The 23360-nt window shown below is 45.6% G+C and overlaps 1 protein-coding gene across 1 annotated transcript in view; it reads left to right on the plus strand.

Annotated features, from left to right (window-relative positions):
• Positions 1-23360, plus strand: part of MGAT5 (mannosyl (alpha-1,6-)-glycoprotein beta-1,6-N-acetyl-glucosaminyltransferase) — a 361502-nt gene that overhangs the window by 298437 nt on the left and 39705 nt on the right. Inside the window, exons 11-12 of the mRNA XM_006894455.1 lie at positions 5652-5801; positions 18443-18589. Coding sequence (XP_006894517.1) covers positions 5652-5801; positions 18443-18589 — 297 coding nt within the window. The remainder of the gene's footprint in view (positions 1-5651; positions 5802-18442; positions 18590-23360) is intronic.

Raw genomic sequence — 23360 nt, forward strand, 5'->3', positions numbered from 1 at the left:
GTTGAAGAAATTCCCCTCTAATCCTATTTTGTTGAGTGCTTTAATCATGAAAGGGTGTTGGATTTTATCAAAGGCTTTTTCTGCATCAATTGATAGGATAAAGACACACTCTTAAGCAGGCCTCCACCTTTGGTCAAGAGTTCGACTGACACCTGCTTCTGGGGGGGAGGGGGATACAGTAACGTACACCAAATGTGACCGCCATCGAGACACTAGAAGCCAACTCCTAGAGTGTAGAAGTAAATATTTGAAGGAATGAGTAGGACAGGCTTTGAAAAATTACAGCTTTCCATTGCTTTACAGGGCCTAGTGGTAAGGAATTGGCTGCCATCATAAAGGTAGGCAGTTCAAATCCACCATTTGCTCCTCAGGAGAAAGGCAGACAATCTCTTCCTGTGAGATTTACTGTCTCTGAAAACCCACTAGAGGTCAGCTATGAGTAGGTTCCGACTCCATGGAACACAACAACAACAACTACAAGGCCTGAGAGGATGTGGGGAAGACTTTCCGCCCTCCACCTTAACCTTGGGTGGATGCTTGAGTTCAGAGGCCAGGGCTGCGCTTGCACTGAATGATCCTGTAATGTGGGTTTTCTGTAATGGAGATTGTTTACGCCTCCCTGCTGACTTTCACAGAAATTTGCATTTTATAGTTAACTCTTAGAAGAGTTTACATCCTTGTTCAGTTTAAGGCTTCAGGAGCAGACAGGTGAAATTGTTTCTTTTCTTTCCTCCCTTCCTCCCTCCATCTCTCTTTCTTCTTCCCTTTTTAATCTCAGAAATCCTAAGAGAGAAAGTTAGAATGGTAGTTATGAGTCAATTCTAAAGTAACAGTTTTTGAGTTTACAGCTCTGTTTGGTTTTTGTTTTGTTTTGATATCTGAATACTCCCCTGAGTGGAATCATGGGCGATATTGGCTTACTTGGCTTTGTTGTGGAAGCCGTGGGCTCCAGAACTGGGTGGGAAGGTCGGCAGGGCGTGTGTGTGTGTGTGTGTGTGTGTGTGTGTGTGTTGGGGGGTAGAGGGAGGGAGTGTGTGTGTGTGTGTGTGTGTGTGTGTGTAGGGCTCTAAGGTGAAGATTATATGTGAAGTGAGGTCAGGAAAGGCTGCATGCTGGAGCGTGCCAACTCTGCCCCCTGCCCCCAAGAGGGCCCCACAGATTGCTTAGCATCAAGTTCATTGGGTACACTGGACTTCCTGAAAGGTTTTCAAGGAGGAACTTGACAAAGTTCACGGAGGAGAGTAAAAGGTATTATGTCTGTCCAGCTCCTTCCCATTCTCGGTTGCCTACAGCTCACCTGACCTGGAGTGGGTGCCCTGCACTTCAGGAAAAGTGTTCCCATGTCAGTTCTGTCTAAGGCTGACAGTGGAGGATAGCCTGGCTTTGCAGGCTCTGACTGAGCAGGTGAAGAGCAGACACTCAGGAAATGCTTAAGAAGGAACATAATGTTTGTGTCATGATTCGATGTGGTTCAGGCATTGTGATGGTTCATGCAGGTGGTGGTGAGTGTCAGAGTGAACAGAGGAGACCTGTAGTAGACAGAGGATCACAAGATCCTCCACTGGGGAGCTGAGAGGCCCAGCATTGTGCTTCCCTGGAGCTGCAGTCCTGGGTTGGTGGAAGAACTTGCCCTTCATGGGGAGACTCGGATTGATTCCCGTCCAGTGCACCGCATGTGTAGTCACCACCCATCTGCCGGTGGAGGCTTCTCTGTTGCTCTGCTGCTGAGCACTTTTCAGGAGAGCTTTCAGGCTAGAGTAGACCAGGAGGAAATGTCTAGTGATCCACTTCTGGAAATCAGCCACTCAAAGCCCCAGGGCCCAATGCCCAGCCCTTGAGAGGATGATTCTAGGCCCAGCAGCATTGTGCTCCCTATAGAGTTGTCCCTGAGTCAGGAGCCAGCTTGATGACAACTGAGACATCAGGATCGTGCAGGGCTCTTGTGACTGCTGGTGCTCAAGTCTATACTTTGTGGCCTTGTGTTTCTTTGAAAAAAAAAGGATTTATGGCTTACCATTAGTAGAATAATAGGCCAATTCCTGTATGTGGAGGGAGGTACAAATTTTAAAATGTGTGAAGGTCAAAATAAAGGCTGGATCCTAAGCATGCTTGCTAGAATAATTTTCTGTTGCAAGAGGTAGGAGCCCAGCATTGCTAGTTAAGCCAGAGCAGAGACTGGTCAGGATTCCCAGAATGCAGGGAAGGACGAGATGCTCGTGGGCTCAGATGTCTCTGGAACCATGGACACTCAATGTTTTCAGTGGGGAACCTGACCTCCACTTGGCAGGGCCCGAACTCGCTGCAGCACAGGGCTGATAGCTGAGCGCCCATTCATTCAGCACGCCCAGGGTGATTTTTGCACCGGGTCTGCAGCAAAGGGCTGACTGCTGAGTGTCTCTTCATTTAGCACATCCAGGATTGAACTCTGCACAGGCCAGCACCTACGTGCCCATCACAGCACAAAAGACCATGAGCAGAGAGGTGCTGAATTAGGAAATCATTTTTAACATGTTGCCACACACTTTTAAATTGACGAAACATATTAGAAACATTTTGCCATCATTTGCAGCAACGTATTAAATGATGATAAGCAGTTAACAGGTTGATTTGTGGATGAAGCCAGTGTCCAGGAGAAGGGCTGTGCATGTCTGGAGTGGGGAGCAAGGATGCTAGTGGGGAGATGCACACTGACCGTCACAGCCAACAGCTCTGAACGTAGTCACTGGCCGGCAGACACACCTGTGCTGCATTCACCCAGCCAGATGAGAAGGTGGAGAGAGAGTAGCTGACACCCCCCCTCAGTTCTGCCCTCTCCTCTCCACTCTGCATGCAGACTCTCATGTGTTGCTGTAGATTGAATTGTTTTCCTGAAGAGCTCTGTTCTAGATCCAACTACCCCACCACCAGTTCTGCAGATGTTCCTGCCTCTAGCTATGGCCATACCCACTGAGCACTGCTTGGGAGTCTAACATGAGCTGCACTCCATTTCCTAAGCACCTTTCTCCCCCCATAAATGAGTTTCAGTACATTTCAGTTTTAATCAGTTTGATTAGATTTTTAAATGAAGAATTTAAATTGAGCCAGAGACAGAAAGCCTGATAGGGCTGCAGGTGTCTGCTAAGACAGTGGAGAGGTGTTCTGCGGCCTGCACTGGTGGCCTGCTGTGAGTGCTGGTGGTGCAAGGGCCCTTTGACCACCTCCTGGGAGATTTGTAGGTGCTGGGGATGTGGTTCTTAGCGAGCTGTGCTGTTAGCCTAAAGGCTGCTCAGCTCTGGTTGTTCGAACCCACCAGTGTCTCTGAGGGAGAATGTCAAGAAATCCAGGAAGGGTTGTGGATGGGATGGAAACCCGATACACCAGAGCCCTCTCTTTCCCACTTCTCCCCTTTCCTTTTCTCCCTGTTTTCTTTCTCTTTTCCCCACTTCCATCTCCTGTTCTGGGCACTGTCTCTCTCTTGGTCCCTCTTACAGATAACAAGTCTCTGTTTCACTTCCCCTCTGTTGCCTTCTTTAATCTCTTACCTGGTTCTCATCCCATCCCCACCACAGTGACACAATGATGACTGGCTTCCTCAGCACTTTGGTCATTTTGCCCCAGAACTTTCCAAACACCAGCTTTGCTCCAAAGCCCACAGCCCCTCCCCCCACACCCAGCAATGATCTTTTTGTGCATAGACTCCGAGTTCTCAAAGAGGATTTGATGGGCTCAGCTCCTCCTCCTGAGGCCAGGCACCCAATCACAGCTGGTCACAGGACCCCTCCCATCATATGCATCCCTGGCAGAGGTGGTACAAAGCCCCTTTTCCTATTTCCCAGGGGCTGTGAGTGGCATTCGATCCCCTGAGGAGAGGTAACAGGGCAGGACTTCCCAATGGCATCCAGAACAGACACTAGATCACAAGCTTAGAAAAAAGGCAAATCCAGGGATTTCCATCCAGCCAGTTCTAACCCCAGGTGACCCCACGTGGTGTAGCCTGGGCTGGGTCCATACAGGACAGACAGCGGCCCCTTCCCTCTGATGGTGGGTTCAAGCCGCTCTTTATGCCGCTCAGAACTGTGCAAGTGAATCCACCTATTGTTGCTTGTAAGTCCTGGTGAGTCAGTTTTGGCTCTGTACAACAAGGTAGAATTGCCCCTTATGGTTTTTCTAGGCCATATTTTCACAGGACTAGAGCATCTGGTAGGTAAATCTAAATTTGGCCCAAGCTACAAATGGAAGTCACGGTTTTTAGACTCCATATAGTCACCTCTGCACTAACTCAAGGGTACACATCTCCGCAGTAATGAATTTCACATCTTCCAGTCACACGAAACATGGCATGAAATTAAACTTTCAGCCCAGGTGTTCATTTTATTCATACACCAGGGTGCAGAGATGGATTTTACTTGGTTCTGAACAAAAGCATGCTGACAGGGAACAAGGGTGATGGGGTTTTTCCAGTCAGGAGGACTTTGTGTAAGTAGTTTTGAAGTAACGGTTTTCCTGTCCCGTTTGGGGGCCATCTGGAACATTCTCCACAGGGCAGAGTGAGCTGCCAGGGCCTGTCTGTGACCTGTGCTCCTGACACTCAGGCAGCTGGAGAATCACAGGAGAGGCATTTACACCCTCATAAAAGTGGGGTAGTCCTTCTCTGTGTAACCCCCTGCCCTCCTCCACACTGCCATTTATCCAGCCCTTGTACCCCTATGGTCTTATGTCACAAAACCAGCTGTTACTAGATTTGCCCAGAGTGTCTGGAAACAGGCTTAGAATGAGAAAACCGCGTCCCACTTTTATACAACTGGAAAACATTACTCAACTTGAATCTTTCAAACTTAGGGCAGGGCGGAAGGAGAAGCACACTCAATTCCGCTTGTATGGCTGTGTCACTAAGAAGTATAATGTGCTTCAGGAGGATGAGTGGGTTTGCTTCCACCCCATAGGTAGTTTTGATCCAGAAAACGTGCCCTGAAAATCCAGGGTCTGCAAATCCAGGAAAAGGGGGAGGGTTTGGTCTTTAATCAAAGTGGAATGACTCTTGATGGTTTCTGTGCTAATCAGATTTAACGTTTAATCTTTTCTCACTTTTGTCTACCTGGCTAGGCTCATTATCTTTCCAGCTGCCAAATCAATCAATACATATTGTGAGACATTCTCATCTCCCTGTGATCTGAATTAGGTGGGATTGAGTTCTGACAACGTGAGTTAATCATCACTAGAAATATTGGCAAGAGCTGGGGATGTTTGTACTCTTCGGGGATAGTTTAGTATCTCCGAATAAATATTCTAGTCCAACCGCCTGCCTTCTCTGGGTTTTCCTTTCCCAAACTTCCTCCCCCATAAGGAAGATGAGCCAAAAGCAACATGTTTGGTTCCTGATAATTACAAACCAGGGATGATACTTCAAAACAGTCAGCTTTAAGCTGTCACTGGTATCAGTGATGTGTTGCTATGCGGTGTATTTCTTCCTGCAAGCTTGTAGGCCAGCAATATGACTGTCTGTGCCTCATTCATTATCCAGCCAGGCTATTTTTTTTCCCCAGGGATTTCTGCATTGGATCACTGTCCTCATGGCCTCCAGCTCAAGAAGGGATTTTGTCGTGACAAGACAGTAGATTGTTACATGAATGAAAGGAAGTAAAAGATGCCTTCTCCTTGTATCTCCTCTTTAGAATAAGAAGGTCTACCTGGACATTATTCACACATACATGGAAGTGCATGCAACCGTCTACGGCTCCAGCACAAAGAATATCCCCAGTTACGTGAAAAATCACGGTATCCTCAGTGGCCGGGACCTGCAGTTTCTTCTCCGGGAAACCAAAGTAAGTAAGTTTTCAGACATTTTATCCAGAATCACTGGTGAGCTTATTTCTAGGCGTGTTTCTGTTCGTGTTGAGTTGGGGCAGACTCTTTCTGGCTTCCTTTTCATTGCTACAGTTTGCTTAGGCCCTTTCTGGGCAGTTGATTTTCTAGACCTGCGATAGTTTAAAAGTTAATGAATTTTGGCAAGAGGTGACTGCAGTATTGTTTATCTATTCAGTAATAAAATGTTGCCGAGGACTCTGCAGGGATAAAGCAAGACGCTGAGGATCCCCGAACAGGGAAGATAAGTCCCGCCCTGGAGGACAGCGCATGTGAGCATCTGAATGGGCAGCAGCTGGTAGTCAGCTGGCTGTTTAACTTACCCCTCCCTGTTGTTCAAGGAAGTGGTCCTCCTGCGTCCCTTCCTCACACCTCCTCAATTCAGCAGGGTATATTGGACACAGAAGAACTGCAGATAATGGGGGTGGGGGGAGGGGAAGGCTCAGAAAGCAGAGAAGACATCAAGAAAAATGCAGGAGGTATCAAATGGATGGGGGTTGGGGGGATCGGACACCGGAGAGAATCAGACGGTAGAATTGGGGGCACAGTTTAGGAAGAAGCTAGAAACCAAGCCACTTAGTCTGAATGTTGGGGAGAACAGTGGAAGATGATATTTGGTCAGGGAATGAGAGTCTAATTGTCAGAGATGTAAGTGGAGCCCAGGGGTAGGGAGCTGGGGGTATTTTACACGACAGTCTTGGGGCATGTGGTGCTTTGACACCATGGAGAGGTCCAGTCTGGTGGTTGCAGTTATTGCTCTGCATTGTTCTGTAATTGTTCTGATTGTTCTCTTGTTGTTAGTTGCTGTTAAGGTTCTTCGACTACCAGCAACCCCATGCATGGTCCTGAGGGTTTTCAGGCCTGGGACATCTCAAAAGCAGATGGCCTTGCTGTCTTCCAGGAATATATGGGGAGGCTGGAACCACTGGCCTTTCAGCTAGCTGTTGAGGGCGTGTGAGTGTGTGCCACTCAGGGACCTTAGTTCTAGTCTAGAAATGCTACAGGAAGTTAAGTGGCCTATGGTTAGGCCTAGGTTTGCATGGGAATGTATTAGAGAAATTCTTTCATGCTGAGTAATGAAATCTTATTTGTGAATTTGACAAATATTACCCAAACAGCTTCTTTGTTGCCAGACTTTGTGCAAGGGGTGTAAGAGCGAGGAGAAACCTCACCAAATACGTTCTGAAACACAAAGAAGCTTGTCAGTACTGACTCCTTCATCCTTGGTCCCTGACTGGCCAGGTGGCACTCATGGCAGCCTACAATTTCTAAACATTGTATGACCCGTGACTTTTAGAAATCATGTGACTTTTAGAAATCATATTCCCATATGTGATCTTTCTAGATTCTTAAAACCGGCTTAAGAGGTTGGGAAAGAAGGCAAGGAAAGCCTTGATATTAAGGTGGAAGAATCTACAGTTTGATTTGCCCACAGTCACAAAGGTCAAGCCAATCCTAGAGCTGGCCCCGACTCCCTGCTTTTTTTATTCCCAGTTACAAGGTTTCATCACAGCGCGAGCTGACGTCGAGTTGATTCTGATCCCATATATGTCACAGCAGAACTGTGCTCCACAGGGCTTTCAGGAACAGATTTTTCCCAGAAGGAGGTCACCGGGCCTTTCTTCCAAGGCACCTCTAGATAGACTTGAATTACCAACCTTTCAGTAATACCCAAACACTATAACCATTCATATCACCAGTGACTCCTGTCCTCCCCACACTATCCTTGCAAATGAAAACTCAACCTCAGGAACACTGTTTTTAATGGCTACATACAAGCTGAATGACTATGCACTTCTTTTCTCCCATCATTTCTAGATCCAACGCATGTACATGACATCAATATTTTACAAGCATCATTAAAATACAGGCAGAGTTGTTAGCTCTTGATCAAAGACCTTATTAACCATAATTAAGGTTTTATTTCCTTGTGAATATTTCTGTGGTCTGGGTAATCGTGTGTGGTGACCCTGGAATAAAGTTTTTCTGTCCTTTACCTTTCTGGTGAATGGTGGAAACGTTCACCATCTGTCTCTGGCGGGTTTTTTATTCTGGGATTCACAGTGTCAAGACCGTTGCGTGACAGTGCGTTCTGTTTGCCTAATTCCTCATTTTACTCTCCCCCGCTTGGAATTGTGGGAGTCATCGGGCACCTTCAAAATAGCATTTGGCAGAGCTGGTTATCAGCAGCACGTCATCACTGTCTCCCGCACTCGCCTAACCTTGTGAACGTCTTATTCAGCCTTGCGAATTTTAAAAGAACTCTTACACCCTATCTTCCACTGACCTTGTCAAAGAACAGGAACTGGGCCAGAGCTAATGTTGAGGAGGGGGTGAAGGAGGGACCCAAAGACGCAAGCCACCAAGTCAGTTCATCCTAAACCCAGGCTTGTTGCTTGAATTCCAAGTTCGAGGGGCATGACATTCATCCTTGAAAAGCCAGTGTGTTCAGTGGATGTCACTGATCCCATTAGTGTTGCCTGTTCAACTGACTAGAATATATTCAGATACTCTGAGCGGAATTATAGCTAAAACAGTTGGCAAATATGAAGAGAATGAGGCAGTGTATCACTAAGTCTCCCCTTCTGCCCAGAACACAGCAGCAGGCGCTAAAAGGAATGAATCTTGGGCTTTGAAATAATGATGCTAAACACCAGTAAGGCTTTGCATTCATAACCCTTTCTGCCTCTAACTCCGTCCTCTGTGTCTTGGAGCAATTTAAAAGCGATTTATTCTACCTCACACTGAAAGTGGCGGGTGGAAGTACAGGGAAGCCAGTGCCTGCAGAATGCTTGGGCTTCCCATCCTCCTTGGGCTCATTATGTGAGAGGCAGGCAAGTCCGTGGCTCCTCAAGAGGTTCAGAAACACGAGTGATTGATGCTTTATCAGCATCTGACTCATTATTTTTCTTTATGAGCCATCTTTGCATCTCCTCACCAAGTCCTGGAAAATCTCCGCTCAGCAGAATTATGCCCTGGCATCCGTCAGGGGCCCAGGCATCATTAGCTGGAAGGAGCCTGTGAATACAAGAGGAAATCAAAGCCGGTGTTCAGAGAGCTAGCGGGAGGGGAGGGTTGTCAAATCTAAAAGTCCCTTCTGGTCAGACTATGACGTGGGGTGAATTAAGTCCTTACCAGAGGTCCGTAAGTCTCCCTGTCCACTAACCCTCAAGAATGCAGTTTAAGGCCGAAATCAGGACTCACTGAGGTGACACTTTTTTTGTGAGGAATCCTCATGTCTTTTAAGATGATTTCTTTCTTCCCATTCCAGGTTTTAACCTCTTCATGCCCTAGTTTTTCCATGGGAAACTTACATTGCTTAGTTGTTGTGTCCCATCGCGTTGGAACCAACTCATAGCCGACCCTCCAGCAAGTTTTGCAAAGCAGTAAATTACGTGGTGAAAATTGCCCATCTTTCTCTCACAGAGAAGCTAGTGCATTTGAACCACATGCCTTTGGGTTGGCAGCACAGCTCCTTAAACACTGGAGTTCCCTAGAGCATCTGCCTCCTGCCCCCAGATAGAGACACATGGAGAGTGCACTGGGGTGGTCTGTGAGCTGGAGCAGCCACTTTTCCTCCATGCAGGGAAAGTAAAGGACTGCAGGAATCTAAGAGGGAGGGTACCACCACACATGCTGTCAGTGCACACCACTCCCACCTCGCCCTCTGCTTATCCTGTGCTCTACTACATTGGAACATCACGTTACCTGTGGGACTCACCTGAAAGGCAGCACAGGGTTGGCCAAAACACAGTATGTGCAGCCTCTAGTTCATTCCATCCCACCTTCATCCTAGACACCTGCCCCACCCCCCGGCCCCCCATTCAGCCAGAGTACTTTCCATTGTGGTTGTGGAATGGCTGGGATGGGCCTGCTGTGGAGGGCAGGAGTCACTAGCTAATCTTTGTGTAATCCATTTAATATGTTGTTGTGGTCCCCATTGCCATGAACATAACAACCATTTTCTCTAACACCACACAGTGTGCCAGGTCTTGTGCTAAAACCCTTCCTGTGGATTCTGTTTTTGATCCCAGAGTCATGTGAGCACAGACACGTTAGTGCACTGAGGGCTGTGAGTGGGCCGCCTGTGGTGCTGCCTCACTCTGGGAGCCCCAGAGTCTGAAGCTTTGGAATCTGGGTGACAGACAGATGACCACGACTGGCTCCTCCAAGCACAGGGTGCTTGAGCGGAATTTTACTAGTGAGTGTTTTATGCTGGCACAGCTGTAGTTAGTCCACATTTCCAATTTTCGGTTTACCCAGATTTTCTCCTCTCCTCTAATCCCTAAGTGAGTGAGTTTACAGTACTAGGTCTGCTCTGAAATATCTGAGGTGTGGGGGCTTTTGGTCTTGGAGTGTTGGGGGTTTTTTTTTTCGTTTCTGAGAAGGCACCTGAATGCCTGGGCACCGCCAGGGCGGGTGCTTCAGCTCACTGCACTCCAGGAAGCACTCTTGGGTGCAGCAGCCAGCCTCAGGGACTTTGGACACTTACGGCTGCCTGCTTGACAAATGTCCTTGTCTTTGTCTCCTGACTCCTTTATTTTCACAGGAGTCTCCCGAAGTGTGAACAAGGGACCCGTGGAGCCTGAACGGGGACACAGCCAACCCATTTGGGAGACCACTTGACCCCTGTCATTCCTTCCCATAGAATCAGGTGCATGAGGAGGTCTCCCAAGAGGAGCCCTCAGGCTGCCCGGAACAAAGGTCGGGAACAAACTGTTCTCCTTACACAGGTGCCCTATTAGTTCTTTTTAAAGATATGAAAGGAATACGCGTTACCACAAACCTGTAGGTTCCTGGTAATGATATGAGTAATATATTCTCAGTCACATTATGCGAGCAGGTATATTAGCAATGGCACATCCATCATGGGACTGGCCTTTCTGTGTGGTAGCCACAGTAAACTACATCCTCTCTCCTCTGACACGTGTCATTCCCTATCTTTAGAGTTCTGAGTCAAGGTACTGGAATTAAAGCTTCTTGTTGTTGTTGTTGTTGTTGTTATGTGCCATCAAGTTACCTGCGACTTATAGCGACCCTACACACAATAGCTCCGAACCCTGCCCTGTCCTGAGCCAATCTCACTGTCTCCAACACACTTACCCTCATTACCTCAGTTACTGTGTCAATCCATCTTTCTCTCATGCACTGTCCCTCCACCCTTCCAAGCATGATGTCCTTCTCCAGGGACTGGTCCCTCCTGGCCACACACCCAATTAAAGCATCCCTTTTTGTGTTAACCTTAAGGAACCGAAGTAGTGCTGTGGTTAAAGCATGCAGATGATAACCAAAAGGCTTTTTAAATCCACCAGCCTTTCTGCAGAAGAGAGACGTGGCAGTGTGCTGCTGAAGAGAGACCCTCCTTGGATACCGCTATGGGAAGTTTCAGTTCCTAACAGTATGGCTGGGAGTTGGCCTCAGCTCTGTGGCGAGTCATATGCTTTGGAGTTTCACCTAACATCCAGTACCTAAAGAGAATGGGTACCAGGGGACCTAGGTAAACCCACACGAAAAGAGGCATCCAGGAACTTGCCATAGCTACAGAGCTTATAAATGATCAAGTCATGATTCAGATCCTGGTGCCCTGGATCCCAGAGCCTATGCTGCAAATCACTGCAGTGAGCTGGTCGCTTGGTGCCAATAATCAATGCACAGGATAAGCTAAGATCGATCCATTGCCCAGGCTCACTCCTGAGCAACCCTACCAACTTAAAGAATTCAAACTTATCCAAAGAGTATCCAATGTGTGTTCTGTTTGTAATTATTCTTGATGTTCCTCTAGAGAGATTGTAAAGTAACCAAACCAAGACTATAGATACTTCCTAAGTCTGTTTTTATTATAGAGGTTTGAAAACAATACCCTTCCTCTTTTCACAAGGAGTAACAAACTGAGTGGTTTTACCCAACTTTTGTCTGTATACGGAGGACTGTCCACCATGAAAGGCATGGTTCTTCATCTGTTCTCTCTTGCTTGGTTTTAGTTTTAAAATCCTGTTTAGGATTTCCTTTCTACTTAGAAATGTTCATTGATGGAGCTGGAATTGCAGCTGTGGAGGTATTCTGTCTTCTGGAATATCCTCATTAAGTCCTGAGCTGCTGAAGGCCAGAGCATTAAATTTTTTTTTTACCCAATTTTCTCCTGAAGAGTTAAGCTTTAGAATGTGATTGCATTCTTGCATGGTGCCTCCTGCCTCCACGCAAGTGAAACTGGATAAATTATGTTTACTGCATTGAAGTCTATGAGGGAGAGAATAGTTTAAAAGTATTTTAGGGCATTATGTTTATTATAAGAGTACGGAATGAGGGTTGCAGAGTGGATTATATTTGGGGTGGGGGTGGGGTTGGGAGGTGTGCGGGGGTGGGGGGTATTGTGTACCAATGAAGGAGTTTTTCTTTTGCTTTTCAAGGAGAGGAGCAAACTGGGTGGGTGGGTGGAGGTGGAGTGGGCGGGGAGAAAAGTGCAACAATGAATGAATGGAATTCCAAAATCTCTGTAGATACTCATTTAAATGAAAAATAAATAAATTCATTTTAAAAAAAGGAAGAAATCTGTAAGTAGGAAATATGGCAGGGGATGTGGGAGTTAGGCTGTTTGGCAAGATCATAAGCACGTGGAAGCTTCTGGAATACCTTTTGGTGGCAGTGAGATTATCTGTTTATCCTCTTGCCACTCATACATGTGCTACTTGACCTTACTACATCTGCTCCTTTATAATGTCGCAGGTAAATTGATAGAAACGACACAAACTGTGATTTTGGTGTTTCCAAGCCCTGCATTTCCTGCAATCCTAATTAGTGTGGCAAGAAAGCGCATTGCCAAGAAACTGTGTGGTATTTGCTTAAGCTCATTCTGAGATTGGGAGGCTTTGGAGAGTTAGCCCGAGTGTTTATTTTATGCACACTGAGATAGTCCAGTGCCAGTGGAGCAGAAGAGATGGTGCAAATTGTTATTCAGCTATAATTAAACCTAGGTTGCATTCAAGTCCATTAAGCAACAGCCCCCAGTCCTTTTAATTAATGGGTTCAAATTGGTTGGTCTGAAGGAGCTAATTAAAATTTTCCCCAAGATTTTCTATTTAGATAGACGTACTGTGCTACTCTTCCAGAACTCTTCTTTGCCATTTGGAGATAATGAAGGTATCAGCGCTTGATGGCAGGGCCTTGTTTACTGGGGTTAGGAAGTGATGTGACCACAGGTCTCTGGTGAAGCCCACCAAGGCCCCATCTGTATCTTCCAGCACCTTCCTTCTCAGATTCAATAACTCACGGCACTGAGATTTCGTATGTCCAGCCATAGTCTCTTGAGGTCATCTTTTCTTCCCTGGAGAATCAGAATATCTTCCCCAAAGGGTGATGGTGGAAGCTGGTCGTAGGGCCTTGGGCACCCTCAAGAATGGTAATGCAGAATGCCTCCAGGGTCTTGGGATGAGTACTTACCACCGATTCCTTCTATTAGTCCTATTTACTGTCAAATGCTGTGCCCCCAAGCCCCGAGTTACACACAACTCCCCTATCCACCTACATTTTCTCATGTAATCTCTCTTACATCAAGGGCCTTATTAAGGTTGTTGTTAGGTGCCGTCAGGAATGATTGAGAGTGACCCTTTGAACAACAGATCTGAACCTTGCCCTGTCCAGTGCCATCCTGACGCACTGGATCCCATTGCTGCCATCACTGTATCAGTCCACCTGGTTGAGAGTCATTCTTTCCTTAGCTGCCCTTCTACCTTTCCAAGCATGATATCCCTTTCCTAGGAATAAACTCTCCTAGCAACATGCCTTCAGGGAGCACTCTGGCTACACCTTTTCCAAAATGTATCTTGTTTGAAGTCCATAGGATATTCAGTTCTCTTCTCCAACACCACAGTACAAAGACATCAATTCTTCATTATCCTTAACCATTGTGCAGCTTGAATAGCAAGTGATTGAAAAGACCATGGCCTGAATCAAGTGGACCTTAGTTCTAGAACTAACAGCATGGTTCCTCAAAATTTGAAGAGGTCCCTAACTGCAGACTTTACCAGTGCAATACATGTCTTGATCTCCTGACAGAAACAAAGTCAGAAATAGAATGATTGAATTTTGTATGTTCAGTGATTTATTGATCACAAATACCCTTTTTTTAAAAGACACAGATGGAAACTTTATACATGGACCTCACCTCATGGGTCTCATGGGAATCAGATTGACTACAACTGGGAAAGGAATCATTGGAGAAGCTCAGTATCATCAGTGAGAACTAGGCCAGGTGCTGGCTGTGGAAAAATCAATTAATCATGTGCAAGTTGAAATTGAGGAAGAAAATGAAAAGTCCACAAAAACAAACATACAACCTTGAATCTATCTCACCTGAATTGAAAATCGTCTTAAGAATAAGTATGAACCATCAAACACCAATGATCAAAGCCCAGATGATATAATCCGTGAAGAAAGCCATAGGAAAAAAAAACCCAGAATGGATGCCAGAAGAGACCCTGAAAATTGCACTAGTGTCAAGAAGCCAAAACAAGGGAGAAGATGTGGAAGTAAAAGAGTTGAACAGGTGATCTCACAAGGCAGCTTGAGAAGAAGAAGCAAACTGTTAAAGAGAGTATGCGGAGAGCTAGACTTGAAGAATAAAAAAGGGCACAACATTTTTCAAGCTGTAAGAACTTTTCTAATGGATGCTCTTGAGTTGTACAAACTTGCCGTGCCCCTGTGTGCAGTCAACTGGATCCCTGTCTGATCCCTCACCTTCCACATGCTCTCTGCTGTTCCCATTCTTGAAGTCGGTGTCAGGCCATTTGTTTGAAGGTCTTCCTCCTTCCCTGATCCTCTTCTCTTCCAAGTCCTGGACCCTCCTGATATCACGCCCAAAGTAGATGAGATAAAGCGTCACCTTCCTTGCCACTAAGGAAGCACTGTCGTTGCACTTTCTCCAAGATAAATCTGTCTGTTCTCCTGGCAGTTCCTGGGGTTGTCTGTTCTCTTTGCCACCAACATAACTCAAACGCATCAATTCTTTTCCTACCTTCCTTATTAACTGTCTAACTTTCAGGTGCATAAGAAGCAATTGAAAAGACGCTAGCTTGCATCAGGAACTCCTTAGTCTTTAAACTGACACCCTTGCTCTTTAGCCATTTCTAGAGGTCGTTGACAGCAGACTTCCCCAGTGTGACACATCTTTTGATTTCTTGACTGTTGTTACCATATGTTGCTTGAGGATCCAAGTAAAATGAAATTGTTGACAACTTGCATCTTTTCTCCATCAGCATATTGTCTTTTGGTCCAGTGGTGAGGATTTTTGTATGTGTGGTTGTGTTGTGTTTTGTTTTTTAACTCTTTTCTCTTCTCCATCTTTTAATTTTGAAGCTCCATCTCACATACTTTGGGCATGTGGCCAGGAGAGACAGGTCCTTGGAGAAGGACATCGTGCCTAGAAGGGTGGAGGGACAGCGCAGGAGAGGAAGACCCCAGATGAGATGGATTAATTAACTGGGTCATTGGGGGTTGGTGTGTTTAATTAGTGAGACTATCTCAGGACAGGGCAGGGTTCATGCTGTTCATTGGATTGCTATGAGTAGCAGGTGACTTGATGGCACATAATAACAGCTGGTGTGCTTACAAAATTCATAAACATTGTCTTTCACACTGGATCTTTCCCCTTTCCTTTACCCATCCCTCCCTCCACCCATCAAATTATGTGATCCTATGATTAAGCCTCCCCTTTGATCCTCATACTCGTTCTACAATAATGGCCTTATACAGTATTTGTCTTTATGAGACTGAGTTATTTCTCTTAGCCTAATGCTCTCCTGTCCCTCTTATGTTAAGTAGTAATTTACAAAATCATTGGCTCTGCGTTCTGCATAGTATTCCATTGTGTGAATGTATCCATTTCTCAATCCATTTCATTGCATTTGGGCAGTTGGGCTGTTTCAATGTTCTTCATATGGTGAATAACGCTGCTATGAACATTGGTGTACAAGTCTCTGTTTGTACCTCAGTTCTCATTTTCTTGGGTTATATTCCAAGCAGTAGAATAGCTGGGTCATATGGAATCTCATTTTTCAGCTTTTTGAGGAAATGCCAAACTACCTTCCAGAGTGGATGTGCCATTTTACAATCCCACCACCAATGTATGAGATTTCCTATCTCTTCACATCCTCTCCAACATCCATTACTTGCTGCCCTGCTAAACTTTGCCACTGCTCTGGGGTAAGATGGTATCTCATTGTGGGTTTGATTTACATGTGTCTGACTGCCAGTGATTTGGAGCTTTTCATGTTTGATCTTTTGCAGCATTTCAAGTCCTCTTCACGTTCAGTAAGCAAAGTTGTGTCATCCGCTTAGAACAGATTGTTAATGAATCTACCTCCAATCCTAATGCCATCCCTCAGTGGAGAAGTGTATATTCATCCAGGCGTGTTTTTCGCTAACTGCCTTCCTGGTCTCTAATAGAAGTTAACCCAAAAGCTGTCCCAGAGTAATGCAAATGGTTAAGCGGTTAGCGGCTAACTGAAATATTGGCAGTTCGAAACCACCCTTGGGTGAAAGGCCTGCCCTGTACCTAAAAGATTGTAGCCACATGGATCTGTCATATGTGGGGTCACCAGGAGCTGGGGTCAGCTCTGTGATCACGGGTTTGGATTTTGTCTTTGTTACGTGGATCTGTCATACAGGGGGTCACCAGGAGCTGGGGTCAACTCTGTGATCACTGGTTTAGATTTTGTGTTAGCAGTGGGAGCTGAATCCTTGGGGTGGTGTAGTCAGTTAATGTGATCAGCTACTAACTGTAAAAGTGGGTGTTCAAGTCCACCAAGAGATATATCAGAAGAAAGGTCAGGTAATATACTTCTAAAAAGTTGTCCATTCGAAGCCCCATACAGAATCCCTTCTACTAGGACATGTAGCGTTGCCCTGCATGCTGGTCAGCACGGCTGGTTAACGGTATCTCTGCCAGGCTTCTCAGACTTTGCCCCCTACTCCATCTCCATAGAATTTTCTGACAATAAAGCCAGGAATCTGGAGATTTAGAGAAAATATTTTTTTATAAAAAAAAAAAGGTACATCTTATGTTCTGTGGAAAACATCATACCGTTATGGTATAGGGAACTTTAAGAAAAATAGGAGATTTTAATCTGTTGCCCTGAGAAGTCAGGAGCTCTCCTTGTGTTGAGCACTGGAATTTGAGGGCCCACCATCCATCTGTGTCTTACAGGGTTGCCTGGGTAACCTGGCAGCTTGGACTCAGCTCTCCAGCAGAACCTTTCTAAATAATCGTTCAGTTAACATAGCTGCAAAGGCAGGGATGCTGAGGAGACACTGGGAGGCAGAACCGTGCACACAGCCCTGTCTGGTGGTCCCACAGCATCCTTCACTCCCAAGGCCTGGTTCTGTGGCTGCATGTTCTTCACAATGATGGCAGGAGCCTAGGGTGCATGAAGCCACTTCCCTGTTACTTGATGTGCCTGTGAGATTGGGGCTATTTCAGCAGGAGAGCCTGCATCTCCCCAAGCCCAGGCTTGGACCTGGCCCATCATTAACCCCTAGTTTTGAGCACTGTGAAAATCCCCACTGGGAGCTAGGGTCTTCAACAAGGCGAATCAGGGAGGTGCTATGTCCTTTTGGATGTGAGAATAGGTGCCACAGAATTACAGCCAGTCAGTCCCCTTTGTCACAGTGGCTTAGCTGAGGCTGTGGAAGAACATGAGTGTGGTTTTGCTGCCATCTGTTTGCCGCATTAGGGAAGCACATGCTGGTGGCTGGCAAGGGCAGCCACCTTGGTGATTGAAAACCCACATCCCCTTCCCCATTGAAGGAAAAGAAAAGCCAAGCTGTTAGTGTCTCCAGCAAAAACCCCATTATGTAAACCTGTGTTTACCAACCCACCATCACTTTAAAGCAGCTCTGTTTGAACTGTAATCAGACCACCAGGTGACCTCTCTGTCCCTGTGCCCAGTGCAGCTGAAAGAACCGCCTGTTTCTTTTGCTCAATGAAGAAACCTTCTGTTTAGTCAGGCAAGTGATTTTCCAGTCATGCCCCCCTGGTGTGCCACAGAACGATTATTGTTGGGGTTTCGTTTTTCTTGTTCTTGTTGTTTGCCTGTTTTATTACTCCCTGCTCCTAACACTCCTAACATTTATTCCCTTTTTAGGGGGGCCCTGGTGGCATGGGGTGTAATGTGTCTGGTTGCTAACCGAAAGGGAGGCAGTTTGAACTCACCTGCTCATCACAGAAGACAGATGGGTAGTCTGGTGTTCTAACGATTTACAGCCTTGGAAACTTAAGGGGATGGGGGGGTAGGGGTTAGTCAGGAACAACCCCCAGGGCTGTGGTATTTTGTTTATCCTTTCTCCACCCTCCTTATGCCTAATTCTCTTACTCTTTCCACAGAGCAGGAGAACATGATGAGCCACTTGGCTTCATGGGGCCTTTAAAGGTCCCTGGTTCTGTCTTTCAGACCGTCTGGTAAGCAGACTTCTCTTTGCCCCATTTGTGGGGCTGGTAACTTCCAGAATCTCTGACACTTTCACAGGGACAGACCACCAGTGTTCCACTGTGAGCCAGGGAAGCCTATCGTGACTTGTGTGTTTATATGTGTTTGTTTCTGTCTTCCAGCTGTTTGTTGGGCTTGGGTTCCCTTATGAGGGCCCAGCTCCCCTGGAGGCCATTGCGAATGGATGTGCTTTCCTGAATCCCAAATTCAACCCGGCCAAAAGCAGCAAAAACACAGACTTTTTCATTGGCAAGCCAACTCTGAGAGAGGTAAGTAAGCATCGATCAGTCATCCTATTTTCTATAACACCGGTAATAGCTGTTTACTGCATTCTATTGAATTCCATAACTTCAGGAAGCAGGCATTGCTATCTTCATGTATTCTGAACTCGGGAGGGTTGTGTGTGGAGGGGAGCCAGTACTGCACCTTATACAGAGTAAGTGACTCGATGACAACATGAGAGTGGTGGCAGAAGCACCTTTGAATCTGTTTCCCACTTCCTGCATGCTCTTCTCACCATCAGAAGTTGGAGGGAAATGTGAGCACAGGGGTCCCTTTGAGTTCTCAGCTGAAAAGTGGGCAGCATTGATGCACACCAGCTACGGGACCATCCCGAACAGTGATTATCACTTGAGCCATTTTCAGACATGTTGTTTGTAATTGCCTTCAGAGACTCTCTTGGAAATCCACAGTGGGTGAGGAATTACCATTGCAGGCAGCAGAGTTTGATTTGGGTGAATTAACAAATGTCATTCAGGCTCAGGGGTGAGCGATCAAACCCATGTGTTTGTATCTGGCCAGAAGCAGGTGTGCATAAGATGCCCAGAAAGCCGTTCCCTTAGTCCTGTGCAGCCAGAGCCCTTGCAGGTGACACGGGGCCCTCTCTGTGCACGGGATCAGAGCAACACCCTCGTCATGCAGGCCCTCTGCAGGGGGTCACCCTGATGGGCATCCCTCTGCAGCAGAGTGCTGCAGAGTACATGGTGTGTTTTCACCCATCATTCTTCATTGATCACTCAGAGCTCTTGCCAAACTATGGAAATGATTCTGAGAGTTCTTTAATCTAACTTTCGCTTCTTACCATTGAAATGACCAAAGAAGATGGAGGAAATTCAACAGGATCCATGGATTATCCCCAAAAAGATTAACTTGAAGCCTACATAACCTCTGAGAAGGATTAACTCTAGGTGTTTTCTCGCCTGCCTTTTCTGTCTGCTAATCTAACACAATTGAGTCCTTTGTCTTGTAGCAAGCTTTCCTTTTCAGAAGTAGTTCATTCATACTCAGTGATATTTAATGATGAACCTACTGTATGAGGCAGAGGATTAGTAAAGAGTCTGTTCTTTGGGAAGGTTTGAAGAGGTTCCCTCCAGCAGTCTGGGCTTCGATCTGGACATCTCTGCATTAGATGCGGGCTGACTTCTGTGAAACTTTGACTTTCTGAGAGGAAATTGTTTAGACTTCCAAAAAAGAAGCAACACTGTATATCAAGTTCTAGTATATCCTTCCCCCAGCTCCTCCCATGTTACCTCACATAACACTTTGAATGTAAGTTCCAAGATCAAATTCAAGAAATTAACACTGACACAGCAGTAGGAGGTAAACCAAAGCCTTGGCTTGAACCTAATCCATTTTCCACTGATGCCTTTTCTTTGTCTCTTAGTCTCCACTCTGTGACAGTGGCTCAGTGTTTCCTTGTTATTACTGTCTTTAACATTTTTTTAAGAATACCAGTGGGTATTTTGATAAACTCCCTCAATTGCTGTATGTCTGATGGGTCTTCATGATTAGATTGAGGGTGTGAATTTTGGGCTAGGGTACTACAGAAGTGACATGCTTTCTCCGTGTCTGTATCTGGGAATAGTACACAGTGTCTGTTTGTCTTAATACCAGTGACATTAATCTTCATCACTTGGCTAAGGTGCTTTTTCCACTATAAGGTTCTTGCTTTCCTCTATCTTGAAAGAAAAACTTTGAGCCTATATAAATATTCTGTTTCCCCCCTGAAACTTTTGCCTTTACGAAAAGTGTGGCATCAGTATCGGGAGACTCATCAACAACCTGCACTATGCAGATGACACAGCCTTGCCTGGTGAAAGTGACGAGGACTTGAGTTGCTTGCTGTGGAAAATAAAAAATCAGTAGGAATTAGGTCTCAACATCAATAAATAAAAAATCCTCACCACTCAGCCAATAGGTAATATCATGATAGATGGAGAAAAGATTGAAGTTGTCAGTGACTTCATCTTACTTGAATCTGCACTCCAGGAAATCAAAAGCTGTTTTCTGTTGGGAAAGTCTGCTGTCAGAGACCTTTCCAAAGTACTGAGGAGCAGTGATGTCTGTATAAAGACTAAGGTGTGCCTGATGTAGTCCATGGTCTTTTTAATCCCTTGATATGCCTCTGAGAGCTGGAGAAGGAATAAGGCTGGCAGAAGAAAACTCAATGCCTTTGCACTGTGGTGTTGGAGAAGAGTACAAACTATCTGAAGTCCTGCCAAAAGAACAAACAGATGTGTCTTAAAGAAGGTGTAGCCAGAATGTTCCTTAGAGGCAAGGATGACAAAACTTGCTCTTGCATATTCTGATCATGCTGCTGGAAGACCAACACAGCGACTGCAGCAGTGGACTTGAATGCGTCAGGGATTGTGAGGGTGGCACAGACAGGAAGGACAGGGTTCAGGTCTCTTGTTCATAGGGCTCTTAGGAGTTGTATTCTGATTCCATGGTATGTAATAACAATGACAAGAATACGTCAGTGGGTTTCTCAGGCAGCAGTTGTCATTGTGATGTTCTTGTGCTCCTCAGAATTTTATTTAAATGTGTGTAAGGCAAAGACGTTTACCTGTTCTTACTGAATTTTCTATATATGAAACTTTGGAAAATAAGTATTCAAAAGTCATAGGCTCCACTTGGCAAACCATACCTTTCTAACAGAACATTTGCCTTTTCACCACGCTTGCATATGCTACTCTGTGATGTTAATTGTATTCATCATGTGGTAACATCACACTCTCCCATTCCCACATCACTCTGAATAGTAGCTCAACATTCCCTAAACAAGGACTCCACTCCCCACCCCTTCGTCTTGCCCCGGGTAACCACTAATAAGCTATACACGAATCAGCACCTTTTTGTTGTTTGACCATACTCAACGTTTTAATGATACTTTGCTGTGACTATTTCTCCTGAAAGTCATTTCAGTCATTCTGAAACACAACCAGCCATTGCCTCTAGTGAATGATGCACGTTTCCACAAGTCAGATCCTTCCCAGAGAGCCTTGTAGGAAAGTACATCCTTCGCTGGATATCAGCTGCTACCTTTTAGGGATTGGCTTTTTGCTGAATTCATTGAGATTTTTTTTTTTTCATTTTTCCTGATAAAAGGAAAGCACACATTGGAGCTGCCCTGGGACATTCCCACCACCTGTCCATTGTGCCTGGAAGCCCATCAGACCTTAAGTGAGATGAGTCAGAATGACAGCGAGGGGTCCTGTTAACGCTTGTTCAGCAGGGAACATCATATAGATGATGGCATTTGTCTTGGGCTCTCCAGAAGGGCGGGAGACCCAGGAAGGTAGCTGGCAGATTTCTGTGTGTCCTGCAGATCCTGTGGCCAGTCTCTACAGTGAGGGCCCTTTGTCATTTTCTGTTTGCCAGGAACTGTTACCTCATAGAAAAGTGTGATAAGACTGATACATAATCAGCAGATGTGAATTGAAGAGGGCAGTTGTGCCAAGGGAGAATAAACAGGGCTAACCTTGAATGAGGGGCATAAGTGTTGATGAGGTGGAGGAAGACTCCTGGAAGGTCGGCTCACCTGCCCTCTGATTCCTTCTCCTGCTCTGCTCATAGCTAGCAGTGCCCCATGGCTTCGAGCTGTCATTGGCTACTGTCAGATCAGCTCCCACCTCATGACATCCCACACACAGTGCAGTTAAATGCTGTCCTGTCTCCTCACCATCAATGATCGCAGGTGGGATCCTTGTGAGCCATAGAGTCTTCATTAGCCGACTTTGAGAAGAGATCACCAGACCTCTCTTAAACCTGGTACATGTTGTGTATCAACAAGTCGGAACCAACTCTTAGCTGGCCCTGCAGCAGGGAGGAGATTGCCCGTCTTTCTCTTGCAGAGCTGCTAGCTGGTGGATTCCAACCGCATACCTTTGCTTTGGCAGCACAATTCCTTACCACTAACAAACTGAGGGATGGATAGGTGGTCACTGCGTATTAGCCAGGAATTGAACCTGAGTCTCCTGTATGAAAGGTGAAAACTCTAGTGATGAACTGCCACTGCCCCCACAGCTTTGTGAGGCATCGGGAAAATCCCTCTCACAGCCCGTGGGCCACCTTGCTCTGCCATTTAGCCACAAGTCCTCCTAGTCAAAGACATTTTTGATTGGTTAACAGCTTTCGGTGTGTTCTACATATTTCTAAGAGTAAAAATGCCCCAAAAGGTTTTTTTTTCCTCATCAAGTAGAAAAATTTCAACCAAAGTAAGCAAAATTGCAAGGCTGTATTTTTGTTCCTTCACAAATAATTCTTAGCTAACCTGCAATTTTCCCCACATACAGATTGCATGTATGTCTCTCTCTTTGAACACATTTGAAGAGGAGAAAATATCTGGATTTCTAAATATGAATTTAGCTTTGTTTTTCTTTTGCGGTTTTTGTGCATTAGAGCAGCTTTTAAAACCTCACTCTGTACGCAGAGGAAGATAAGTTCCATAATGTCTTAACTAATGTGTTTGCTCAAATTATACTTTTTTTTAAATTTAGTTTGTTTATTTTTCATTTCAATGAACATCTACAGAGATTTTGGAATTCCATTCATTCATTGCTGCACCCTTCTCCCTGCATAAACCCCTCCCCCCTCCCATTTGCTCCTCTCCTTGAAAAGCAAAAGAAAAACTCCCTCATTGGTACACAATGCCCCTGCACCTCCCCAAGCCCCACCTCCTACCCCCAAATATAATCCACTCTGCAACCCTCATTGCGTACTCCTACGATAAAAATAATGCCCTAAAATATAATACTTTTA

The sequence above is a fragment of the Elephantulus edwardii genome, unplaced genomic scaffold (assembly GCF_000299155.1).
Source record: "Elephantulus edwardii isolate Elephantulus edwardi_28Jun2011 unplaced genomic scaffold, EleEdw1.0 scaffold00143, whole genome shotgun sequence".
NCBI classification, from domain to species: domain Eukaryota; kingdom Metazoa; phylum Chordata; class Mammalia; order Macroscelidea; family Macroscelididae; genus Elephantulus; species Elephantulus edwardii.